The 13,435-nt window shown below is 35.5% G+C and overlaps 1 protein-coding gene across 4 annotated transcripts in view; it reads left to right on the plus strand.

Moving 5' to 3' along the window:
* ZBTB44 (zinc finger and BTB domain containing 44) overlaps positions 1-9,054 on the plus strand; it is a 94,090-nt gene extending 85,036 nt beyond the window's left edge. For all 4 annotated transcript variants that reach the window (XM_019660805.1, XM_019660808.1, XM_019660807.1 and 1 more), the window contains exon 6: positions 1,707-9,054. In XM_019660805.1, coding sequence (XP_019516350.1) covers positions 1,707-1,989 — 283 coding nt within the window. In that variant the 3' untranslated portion in view covers positions 1,990-9,054. The remainder of the gene's footprint in view (positions 1-1,706) is intronic.
* Positions 9,055-13,435: the final 4,381 nt, after the last annotated feature.

Below are 13,435 nucleotides of genomic sequence, written 5' to 3' on the forward strand. Positions count from 1 at the left end.
AGAGTTACCTTTCTGATTTATGGTGTATCCAAGGAAATCAGGATCTAGTTCTAACTCTACCATAACTGCTGTTATGATTGAATGTGTCACTTTACAGATGAAGAAGTTTGAAAGTTAGGGAAAGATAAAATGTAAGCTTTAAAGGTGATTTCTAAGGTCTCACCTAGATATAAAATTCTGTTGTCTATTTTTAATACAGCTGTAGGAATCCTCAGCTTCTTATTAAATGAAATCTTAATTTTAAACCACTTTCATTTTTTGATCTCATTTTTCAATAAATTCCAAATTATTCCTGCATAGATTTTGTTTTTCTTTTCCAATCAGACATTCCTTTTGTTTAATGTAATCATTTCTAACTCTTGAGTGTCTGGTTGTCATATCACAAAACCTAGGTTATATTTGTCATATGAAACATTGTTCAGGACTAAAATAGTGTCCCAGTTAACCACTCCTAATGTCTGTGTCTTCCCTATACACAGCTCTCTATTCTCTTCTCTTGTTGTCTAACACCTGAAGACTTTTTAAAAAATATAGGATATATTAAATTGCTTTGTACATGAGCAGATTTTCATTTTTTTTTAATACTTAACAAATTATAAAATAACCTTACTAAGTATGTTAATTGTTGACCTTTCTGGTATTATGAAACAATAAAGATTTAAATAAAGCTTCTAAGATAAGACTTATTTCATAATGTTTGTTTTAACTACAAGTATACTTATAGTAGAAAATTTAGTAAATATAAACAAGTATAAAATATAAGAAATTAAAGATCTTTTCTGATTTCACCACTCAGGAATAATATCTACTGTTGTTAAAATTTTGGTATATTTTACTGTCCACATTCAATAATCAAATTTAATTATTGTATCAAGAGAATATTAAATACTTCCTGAGGACTAACATGTAACTAATCTCGTGGCATTCATTTCCAAATTCTGATTCAAAAGTAATTTGTTACTGTTTTCATATACCAAATTTAATAGCAGGACACATATAAATTAGTTTTTTACATTTCTCTGTATAGAAGATTTTGCATAAGGTCATTTATGCGTAAGGATTTAGTTTTTTTAACTAGATTCAGGAAGCAATGAAACTGAGATTTATATACCTTTTAATTAATGTATAATCCAAGAAAGGTTAAGCATAAATTATTCAAATGCTCTTTGCTTAAGTGAGCATGCTAATTGCATTTGTTTTGTATACAGAAACTCATCTACATAAAACAAGACTATTTAGGTGCCCAACATGACACTGAATCTTATCTGTTGGTGGTGAGAGTTGATATACTTTGGTTCTTTCTAATGGATCTCTTTGGTTCATATTTAGCCCTTTTGCCACAATGGTTGGATATATCCCAATGAATATATCCACAATTTTTATACATAAAAATGTCATTTATATACAAAGCAGCTCAAATTGTTATTATTGAATGCATAAAATAGTGAAAATATCAACTTTTTGGTTTTTGTGGATTTCTGACACATTTTTAAAAAAAACTTGAAATCAATTAATGCAGCAAAAGAGTTAAGAAAGTTTAGAAGTTGAAAATTCCTGAATTTAATCTTCATTCAAGGATCATCTCATTCCATAATTAGAAAAATGAAAAATCCCGATCTTGTTTTACAAATCAGGTCTTTTTATGTATCTTACTTATTACTGGTTTGAAAGTTAACTCCCTCTTTCATCCTTTGCCTCTTATCTAGTGATTTCCTAGTACCGGACTACTTAAACCAGGAGCAAGAAGAGACCCTTGTTCAGTATGATCTTGGAGAACACAGTTTTGAAAGCAACTCCTCTGTTCAAATGCCTGTAATTTCACAGGTCTCCTCAACCCAGAATTGTGAAAGCACTTTTCCCTTGGGGTCTCTTGGTGGGCTGGCAGAAAAGGAGGAAGAAATGCCAGAGCAACCAAAGACCAGTGCTTGTGCCGAGGCTCCCGGAGGTGACCCCCCCAAATCAGAGTTGTCTTCTGTAACTATTGAGTAATTTCATGGTTTGGTTTCATTTTTTGTTTTTGGAAAGTGCCTGTGCTTGGTCTTCTACATTTAAATTTTGTTCAATTTTTTAAACAAAAATGGGTTTGGGAAAGAATTTCCCTTTTTTACTTTGTAAACCCTGCAACTGGTGTTTTATTTTTCATGACTGAGAGATTGCTTCTGTAAGTGCACAATAAACATGATATTGAATAATAATAGAAGCTATAAGACTTAAGGAGAACCAGTTGACTTAAAACATGTATCAGTTTCTTCTTCCATTCTTAAAAGTAGGCTAACCAACAGATCATTAGGTAAAGGAGAAATCAGATCAATATTGACCTTCTTGAGATGAAACGGTACACCAGAAACAAATTGCTAAAAAGAATTTGACAAACGGCCCAAATAGATGTTTACTCCTATACACAGGACATTGTACAATATTTTGTAAAGCCTGTTGTTTTGGCAAGTATTGAAGGTAAGCTTTCTTAAAAATTATTAGGGGTAAATACTACTGAAATCCAACATACTCTTTTTTAAGCTTTATCATTTTTATTCTGATTTTTTTCATAGTGGAATTTTGATATTGGGTAGGCAGTCCCTGTATCTTATAGTACCACTCATTCAAATAATCTTCTATAAAAGAAGGCAGAGAACAGTGATTGAGAATAGTCAAGCTATGCATGCAGTGACCAGGAATGGAGAATGTAGTGTGTAAATCCCAGCTTCATAGGAATTCTAATACTGCTTTTCTAGCTGAAATTGTTATTTACCTCGTATTTGAATGTTAATGCCTGGCTAATTAGGTCACTGCCTAAATCAGTTTTCCTCTTTCCCCATCAACAATACTTTCTCTTGCATATGCTGGCGTGATACTATATAAAGGAAAAATATTGGAGATAGTCTATATTTTATATGTAGGTTTATGTATTGTTGGGGATGTTTTTATTGTGCTGTTTTGGACAAAATAAAGAATTCTCTATTAAGGCTACATTCTTAACCCAACTAAGATTGTTTACAAAAATCCCATATGACAGTGACACATTGTCCTTGTTCCAAAATATTTTTAGATATTGCCAAGTTTATTAAAAGCAGTTCGTGTAGTTTTTACACAATGTAAGCAATAATGTAAAAGATGAGAAAAGGCTATAAAATGATGATCTCTGACTCATAAATCTGACTCATAAATAAGACTAAAGAAAAACTAAAAACCTTAAATTAATGAGTATCACCTCTTTTGCTGCTAAAAAATGAAACTTCCTTTTTTAGTTGAAATTAATGATACTGTAAGCTGGAGTATACTTTTCATCTAGTGCCATTTATAGTATCACTGGCTTTGATCCTAAATATTCATGAGTTCATGAACAATGAACTTTTGAGTAACTTTTCCTATATGTATACCCAAAGTTTAATAATAATGAAAGCACCTGATTCAATCAGAAAAAAGAAATAAAATATACTTTCTTATTCAACACACGATCTGAATTTTGTTCAGGTGCTAGACCTTAATAATAAAATATATTTTTAGGTTTTAATGATTTAATTGTTTCACTTTTTTAAATATGCTAATTCTGTAATTTATTTTACCTCCCATAAATATAAAGGAAAGGAAAGTAAACTCATTGAGAATTTTTTTAGGTTAATGTTCTTTATATCTCTTTCCATATTCTGCTGTCTTTAACTTGTTTCCAACTCCTAGTATCTCATTGATGATCCCGTTTTTACCCCCTTGCTCTCAAACATACGGATATTACCTTCAGGAAAGTCAACATATACAGGTTATGATGGGTTTCCACCATTTATGCATCTTTACTAATAGGGGTGAATTACTTTCTGCAACAGACTGGTACTTGCTTAGTAATGGTACTGCTGTGTCTCAACTAGAAAGGTCAGGAATTTTTAATGTCATATATACTCTTTGAAAACTATTATGCCTACCGGTAGATAAATGTCAAAGTTAATTTAAAATCTTATGTGGACAAGACAAAGAATAGGCAAAATTATGACCAGCAATTGTTGTTGCCCTCAGGTCTAAGAGTTACTAAAAAAAGAAGAAAAAGGAAGGAAGAAAATAAGGAAAGAAATAGGGATAAAGAAATGCATTAGAAGCATTTGGGGGTTTGCTGGTTGGAAGTGTTCAGCACATCTCCTGTCCTGAGACCTCTACGTTAAGAGAGCCCTGCACAGTTTTGGCAGCTCTGAGGTGTTCTGTGTTTTCAGAATATAGAATTACCACCACTGGCTATTCTTTCCCAAATGGGAACTTTAGATGTTCATTGGTAATTACAAATTGCACAGATTTCCAAGTTTTATGAAAAATTTAAATATACTACTGTGAAAATACATACTTGGTTAGTTGTCTACTCCCCATATCTTATCAATACAGTTAACTAATATCTAACATAACACAATATAAACAAAGGCCTCCTTTTTTCTGTTTCAAGGAGGCTCTGATTTTTCTTGATACACTGTTCAAGGATATTTAGCTTACAGATCTGTTTTAGGAAACTAAGCTGCAAGGGATAACTGTATATAGTGTTATTTAGATTTGTTTAAAGTTCATCCAAGAAAGGGATGTTTGGATATATTCTTTTTACCAGAATATATGGAAAACATTGCAAAGAGATGAAAGGCAGTTATATTATCTCATTCATTAGAAACTACCAGTATAACTAAACATTAAAAATTCCAGGTTAAAATACTTAAGCATAGCTGTCTTAAGTCCCATTAGGGTAACTGTGATATTTAAGGGCTTAAATTTTAGGATACAGGATAAATTGCCTTTTTAAAACCAAGTATTTTATATAAAAAAATTATTTATTTTCAATTTTTAAGCTACCAAATAGGTGTGATATACTTTAGAAATGAGCAGATATTTGCCGTGATACTGGATATACAGTTCTTGCAGTCTTTCTTTGCATTTTTGAGGGCGTATTCTAACAGTGGGAGCCTCTAGCATATCAGTGATCGATCGCACTAATTCAGAAACAAAGGGATTAATATTGGTTATGTTTTTGAATTTTAAGTTTTCTATAAAGGGAAGTAGATGGAGTTTGTCACCCACCAATATATTTAAATGGATTTTGCTTAATTTGAATTTCAAGTAATCTTAATTTTTATTTCAAATAATTAGTTATACATTTAGTACATTACCAAAATTCTCAAATTCAGTGAGACAAGGTGTACTAAAATGTTTAAATAGCCTCATTCAGTCTTACATTTTAACATTTCAGCAACCATTCTGGCTTACAATAATTTGGTTCCATGTTATGACATATGCCCTTTGGCTTTAAAAACAAACAAAAAAGCTTCCATTTTGTTAAACTATTTTATCAAATGGAATGGACTAGTCAGCACATCTAATGTACTTCTCATCAGTAACTCTCTTACCTTCTAACTACTGAGCCAGTCTCTCCCATGTATAAGTGGTTCCCTGAGAGCCTTTGAAAGTCATATTATTCTTTCAGTCTTTTATCTCTTATTATTTTTTATTCTTGTACTTACCTTTTTCTAAATAGAGGCCACTTACCTAGTTTAGTGGCTTTTAGTTTAAAGATTCTCAGATCATTTTTTAGTGTATTTTAACTTTATAGTCCCAGAAAAGTACATTATTGTATGGTAATTTGTACTAGTGTACCACATGGAGCGAATTATTCTTATTACTTGATGAATGAACAGTCCTAAAATTGTAATATTTAGCTGAAAGGAGTTTGAGATTTGAGGAATTGATAAAGAGAAATAGATACTTCCATGCAGATACTTATTCTATTTTCACTCATCTGCGAAATGTGAAGTTATAACTCTGAAATCTACATCCAAGTGAGGGAGAATGTTTTCTAGATGTTAATATTAATTGGGGCGGGGGACTGTAAAGTTTGCTTTGGAAGTGACCCAAAGTTGCTAAAAGGTGGTTTTTTCACTGTAAGTTATTGACATAAGATACTTTATTTATAATATATTTAGATTTTGAAAGTTACTGAGAGGAGAATATATAGAAACTTAATTTTCTTTTCTGAAGCAGTGAAACAAAATTGGAGGAAGCTCTGTTATAGTAAACATCTATGAGGAATATTTATAGCTAAACATAGTCCTACAGGCTTTAAGCTAAAATTGTCAAAATTTAAATTAAGTCATTCCTTGTTTTGCCTATACCAATTTTTATCTTTCAGTCGCTTGACAGAATGTCGTGACAATAGAGTATATTTTTATTTGGAAAGTCCTCAGCAAGACACTATTGCCAAAAGCAATAATGGTTCAGATTAAACAATGAAGTGGAATTGAACCAATTTCTAGGTTCAACTAAGGAACAGACACTCTATGGATATTTCCTTTTTAGATTATAAATATGTTGAGATTTATTAATGGGGAGTTAAGTCTATGTCAGATTATGGGATGAAGACTCTTGGTGACATCATAGTTGTACTTCATACTAAACTAACACAGATATTTCACTATGTCATAATGATTATATTTTTATGATAGAAAAAAGTAGTAGATCCATGTCTTTACAAATAGTCTCTGCAGAGATGTCAGGCGATGTTATTGGAATCTCAGTGTGGCAGTACCTGAAAATGAGACTGCCTTAGTTCTATTTTAATTAAGTAAGCTCCCTCTGTATAGGACGCAGGCCAGTTCCAACTAATACCAAGGTTACTGTTTACATAATAGTTTACAAAGAATTTAAGAATTCTGACCATTGATAGAAAACAAAAACTTAAAAAAATTTTTTTTAAAACTCAATTTTTTAATTTCAGTTTGAAGTGCCTGGTTTATAAAATCAAATTCTTTGATTATTTCCTTTCTCTTTTCAATTGACTGATTTTGCTGATTAAGCTGATTTTGCTAATTAAGCCAACTTTGCTAATTAAGCCCTGGGCTCAGTTGTGATGATTTATTGATAAAATTTCTGCTTGATGGTTTGAGGGGCTACATTTTCATGACTTGATTAAATTGTCCTTGTTTTCCCAAATGTCGTCTAACCATATCCACATTTCATTTTTCAATTAAACAAGTTAAAAAATCTTCCTGTAAATGAAATTCAGGATACCAAAGTATATCACTTACTGAGGAAGGGTAAATCTTCCCTACGTTAAGAGTAGCCGGTCACCTCTTAACATATGTTTCCCTCGGTATTAGTGGGGCTGTATTCATTTAAAGATGGGAAGCCTTTCGTGCAGTTCCTAGAAACACCTGTTTTCTAGAGGGAACCTTTTCTATGATTAGCTTATAAGTGTGTTTTCTCTAAGAGTTTTCTTTTATTTCAGTTATCAATTGAATTTTCCAGTTGACAAAAGCTATGTAAGTCTCTCATACTGAGAGTAGTCCATTAAGTTACTGGAAGTTGCACTGTTTTTCATCTTTCAGGTGCCTGAAATGAATGCCATCAGGTATTTGGAAGGAGTCCGGTCATTAAACTTAATTCATTTTCTTCCTTGTACAAAGTGATGGCTTCGAATGCCTATATTTCAAGATATTTTTAAAAAACAGCAGTCCTTAAAAGGGTAAAATTTGGTTTTCAATCCAAGTTCCAATAATATATTTGATTTTTCTGTTGTTACTGATGCCTCCTGTTGCATCAGCTCGAGATTGCCTGCCTCTTTGTAGGGCACACTGATGGCACCTTATGTCCAGTTGGAGGGTAGTATGTGGCTTCTTTGTGCCTCTGCTATCTTTTCAAAAGCCATTTTATAAAAACCCTATGTAGCCTATTTTAATATTTAAATATATATATTTGTGAGAGATACTTTTAGAACAGACTTCTGTTTTTTCACTTTAAAATTCCTGTATTCCCATTTTTAAGAGTAAATTTAAACTTTCCAGGATTAGGACATGTCTTTTTCCACCACAACATAATGAGAAAGTCAGATTGAGATAATAGACCATAATTCAGCGATAGAAGAAATTGGTGTCGGGTTAAAGGAGACAAATGTGAAGGAAATAAAATGTTTTGATGTAACAGAAATGAATTTTTAAATAAAATTGTGTTTTTGTTTGTGTAATTTCATATTTGCTGCTACATTAGCTCAGTATTTTACAGAGCTAACATATAAATCTGGCTCCATTTAAAATCTGGAGTACTTTCTAGTACAACCAGCCTAGGAGGAAACTGCACCACAGTCTTCCCGATGAGTGACTGCTTTGTTTATCTGATGCATGCTTTAATATTTCCCTATAGCCCAACATCAAAGACGTTTGGGGGAAACTTTTGTACCTTGCTAGTTATAGCATTATGATTCTTTTGGGGCACTGGCATTTTGTGAAACCCTTGGGGGTGGGTAATGCTGGGGAGGAAATGTGAATTAAATTATGTAGATGGGTGTTTTTATGTCTTCTACCCCTCACCTAGAAACAGTACTATTCTCTTAACTGTGCCAGTCCCCAATTCACCAGCTTTGTATCCAGTTGTCATCTCATTCAAGTATGGCTTTATTTGGTGACAGTGGCCATAGCTAAATTACTTGGCATGTTTGACTTTAAAACAATCACAAAAATGGTTTTGGATTTTGTTTTGTTTTATTTCATAAAAATGTATACAATGTCAGAACTTCACATTTTATATACTAGTATCTGGCTATTAGTATTTTACAGGAACCATAGTTCTTGATGACTACATATATATATTCATATATATATTTTTGTGACTTTTTTTGTAAACTAAGTGCCGTTTGAACGTTACAATCATTTTTAGAGTTATTGTAATCAATGTGAATACCATGTTTTTTCAAATCTGTTCTGAGCCTATAGTGTTTGCTTTGTGAACATATGTGTATTGTATATATTCTGTATAGCTACATTGTACTGAAATATTAGCTTGTTTGATATAAGGAAAGTATGTATTGAGTACCTTTTTGCTAGCCTGGTTGTTTAATCTTTTTTAAAAAGGTTTAAACTTTTTAAAAAAATATCTTTAAACTGGCCTTTATTACATGGTCACAAATAAAGTTACAGTTAGAAGGGATGGGCAGGGAAAAACTAGTTTTGAGTGTCTTTGAATAGAAACAAACATAAGACTAAGATATGGATTTTTTTCCTCATTAAAATATCTTAATGCTTTATGGAATAAAACTTCCTGCTGTTATTTCTTGTTGACTGGAATGAAGAATTGGTGTTAGTTGAGGTCAAGTGGATAAGAAAAGTCATCAGAATAATGCGTCGCCTAAGTAAACGTCCACTGAGTGTGTACAAGACTAGAGAGTGTTACGTCAGACAGCACATGTCAGCTTCCTGGGCAAGTAAGAAAGAGCTGAAAGGGCAAAGATGGCACGAACACCACCCCTAAGACTGAAAGAGATATAAAGGCGGCTTGTTAGAGAGTCATCAGATCTACAGCTGTAAACAGGTACTTTTGCAAAGCTACTTCCTCAGTGGTGGGTTATATCTCAAGAAGTTGCTCTGAATCTTCCTGAAGTTATACTTGATCGATTAGAGACCATTGGTGACCTTTCAATAATATCTTACAACCAAGGAGTAGAAAATAGGTACTTACCAGGGGAAAGCAGCTCATTAGTCTATGAGAGCCCAAAGGAAGGGCTTTCTAACTTTAGATTCATCTTGATGTGGATTTTGACAATAACTGGTCTATAGAATGAGACTTACAGGCAAAGAAAATTATTTCATTGGCCCCAGGATCACTTTAGAATTAAGTTCAGAGAGAAAGAGGGTAAATTTGAGGAAGCATTCTCTTTTCATACAGTGTGTTGAATGATTTTAATGACGGTTTACCAAACCTCAGGGCCAGCAAACTATTGGTTTCCTCAGTAACCTCACACACAGATAACATATATCCATGCAAAATGTAGAGTTTAAAATAATTATATCCTAGAGTTTGATTTGCATATGAATTACATACCAGAAAAATTCCTTTCAGGGAATCTGCTAAAGGTAAAAACAAAAGATGACTATCTCCTTAACTGATAGAGTTAAAGTTAATAGTTTAGGCATTTTCCTTTGAACAGGAATGTTTGTTCTAAGGACTAAACTGAGAAAGTGAACAAAGTAAAATCTACAGACATACCAAGAGTGTAAGTAGGAGAAATTTGTTCATAAATATCAAATCCCAAAATTTAATGTAATTCATTTTTTATATGGATAAAGTTATACAAATGGAAAAACTGACTAAGATAGGGCTTATTCAATCTAGAAAGAAATTCCTTATCAACAAACTGATTTAGAACTAAGGTTTGAAAAGCCTTAGGGACAAAGGGAAAGCTGTTTTATTGTTTTCTTCTTAAACTCTGATTGGTGCACTTGAATTTTCCTACAAAAAAAATATTTGAAATTTCTATGCCTACATAAGCGAACAAGTCATTGCAGAGACTGGGCAGGACTGGCATTACAATCATTTTGCAGAGCTTCCACACATAATCCCACACTCTTCTTTCTATCCCTGCCTAATTTTTTCCACAGCTAACGTTTCTGACTGCCTTTGGCCGGAAGTCATTCAGTGAATGAGTGAGCTTCATTGACCAGAGAACCTGAAAAAGTCAGGCAGGCTTACCAACGCAGGCACACACAGACACACACCCAGTAAAGAGCCAGCCTCAAGTGAATTGCCTCTGACGATTCTTGCCATCTGGAGGCTCTGTTGGGAAAGTTGCTTACAGCGGCTCTCAACCTGTGGAGCGCAACCCCTTTGGGAGTCGAACGACCCTTTCACAGGTCGCCTAAGACCATCGGAAAACAAAAAGATATTTACATTATGATTCATAACAGTAGCAAAATTACAGTTATAGAGTAGCAACAAAAATAATTTTATGGTTGGGGGTCACCACAACATGAGGAACTGTATTAAGGGGTCGCGGCATTAGGAAGGTTGAGAACCACTGTTTTAGAACAGAAGGAAATGATCACAACCAAGTAAATTCCTGTAGTCCGTTTTACATTAGAGGCTGAGGCAGATATGTTCCCTTTGGCAGTCCAGGCATCAGCAGTATATAAGGTAGGACTTGTATACATGCCAAATTTTGTCCGGGAGCAGAATCCTTTATTGAATACAAATGAGTCTACCTACAGAATTTGTAAAAATTCCTTTTCAGATGTTTTACGTTTATAAAACGCTAGCACTTTCGGTAATATGGTCTTCAAAAACCCAGCGAGATAAGCAGGGCGAGTAATAACAAATGTGTGATCCACATCGGTAGTGTCCTTCCTACCCCTTATAGAAAGGCAGTAGATCCACTCTGAAGTCAGGCCGCCAACAGGGCTGGGACCTCAGAAGCCTTGACTCAGGAGCGCCTGTAATCCGCATGGGCTCGGTTCTCCCCGAGACACAGTGATTGGAAGAAAAGCCAGGAACTTTGACCCTGCCAGTTCTAGCATTCTGATTCTTTTGGGGCACTAGCATTTTGGGAGACCCTTGAGAGAGGAGGGTAATGCTGGAAGGAAATGTGAATTAATGCAGATGGGTATGTTTGTCTTTTATGCCAGGACCTCGTTTTCTTAAAGAAGAGTAGGAGGTTAACTTTTTCTCACAAGAGAAAAAAAATGGCATGTGACTGTCCTAAAGATGCGGACTGGCCATGTGCTCTGTTTTGTGTGCTCTTACCTAGTAAATACCGCCACTTGCTTCTCTTTCCCATCCCTGTTGATAACAGTTTCCATCATTTTCTCCATCCCTACTGCTATTAGCTTAATTCAAACCTTTGTTGTTTCTACTAACAAAAACAACCTCCTGACTGCTCCTCCCCCGTCTCCGGTTGGGCCCCCTCCAGTCTATCCTTCACATGCTACCAGAGTCGTCTTCCTAACCAGGCCACTGCCCTGCTGAAACTCGGCCTCCCTCTCCCCGGGATACCCTTCCCAGCCTGCTCTGCCTGGCTCTTACACTGATCAGGTTTCACCTCCTCTAGAAACCTGCCCCTCCGTCCTCACTCCCACTCCACTCCCACCTACCTCCAGCTTGGGGTGAAGGTCCCTCCTGTGTATTCCCATAGCAGGTTTTGTTCAGCTCCACCAGACCACTTCTCAATCACATCGTCTTGGAAGTCTACCTCTTAGGGTAGTTATGAGAATTAAATTATACATACAATGCTCAGAGCAGCACATAGTGTACAGTAACCACTCTATAATCTAGTGTGCCTCCTTCACCTGACTTCTTTTTTTTTTAGTAGTCACTTTACTCTTACGTTTGCACTTTACAAATTGAGAACTTTTTTAAGGTTTTTTTGTTTTTTTAAAGATTTTATTAGGGAATTGGGGAAGGGGAACAGTGTTGGGGAATCAGGAGAGGGGAATAGCCAAGTTTGTTGTCCTTCAGTCTTAGTTGTGGAGGGCACAGCAAGCTTAGCACCAAGTCCAGTCGCGCCGCTCACCTCAAGATGCTGTGTTCAATTAGTTGCGGGTGGGCGTAGCCACCATCCCATGCGGGAGTCAAACCAGCAGCCTCATTGTTAAGAGCACACGCTCTATCCACTGAGCCCACCCGGGCGGCAGCTCAGCTCAAGGTGCCGAGTTCAGTTTTAGTTGCGGGTAGGCATAGCCACCATCCCATGCAGGAGTCACACCCAGCTGCCTTGTTAAGAGCACATGCTCTATCCACTGAGCTATCTATCCAGGTGGCAGCTCAGCTCAGGGTGCCAAGTTCAGTCTTTAGTTGCGGGTGGGCATTGCCCACCATTCAAACCTGCAGCCTTGTTAGGAGCACGTGCTCTCACCAGTTGAGCCATCCTGCCACTTGGCAGCTCAGCCCGGGGGTGCAGCATCACTGACCCATGTGGGAATCGAGCTGGCAATCCTCTTGCTCAGAGCTCGTGCTCTTAGGCAAACTCTTACCAACTGAGCCACTCGGCCGGCCCCTGACTGAATTCTTGACATCAGAGACTCTTTATTTGTGTCTGGCACATAGTAGAACTAAAAAAAAAAAAAAAAGTTGAATGAATAAATGTTGCTAAGAAATAGTCATAAGCCCAATTTACCAGAATGTTCAGAGGTACTTATCACAGAACCTTAGGACAGAACACCTAGAATTAGTTTCATCATGTCACGTGCCTCAATTCTCACTTCATATATATCAGAGTCTTACTCATTTTTAAATACGGGTCTGAAATATAAGGCTATATGGAGTTATGAATGAGTGTTAACTTTAAACCTAATCCTCAGAACAACTGCCATCAGCCAAAGTTTTGGGCCAAAATTTCCCCGGATTGTTCTCTGAAACACTGGTCCTGCCATTTTCTTCCCTTCATCTTGTTCACTCATCCATCAAGTCCACACCTAAATATCATTCCTTGAAGCTTTCCCAGAGCCTCCCACACGGGCTGGGACTTCCCATTAAGTTCAAAGAACATCCTATACTTTTATTACTTTGGTATTGATTATTTAAAATCAGTTGGACTAAACACTAGATTGTTCCATAAGTTCGGCCCATTTCTGTCTCTTGTACCAAGGTGTCCCCAGGCCTGGGGTTGGTTGAATAAATGAAGTCTGACCTTAGGAACTTACGATTTCTGAAGTAAAGAAGA

This window comes from Hipposideros armiger, unplaced genomic scaffold, assembly GCF_001890085.2.
Source record: "Hipposideros armiger isolate ML-2016 unplaced genomic scaffold, ASM189008v1 scaffold_330, whole genome shotgun sequence".
NCBI lineage: Eukaryota > Metazoa > Chordata > Mammalia > Chiroptera > Hipposideridae > Hipposideros > Hipposideros armiger.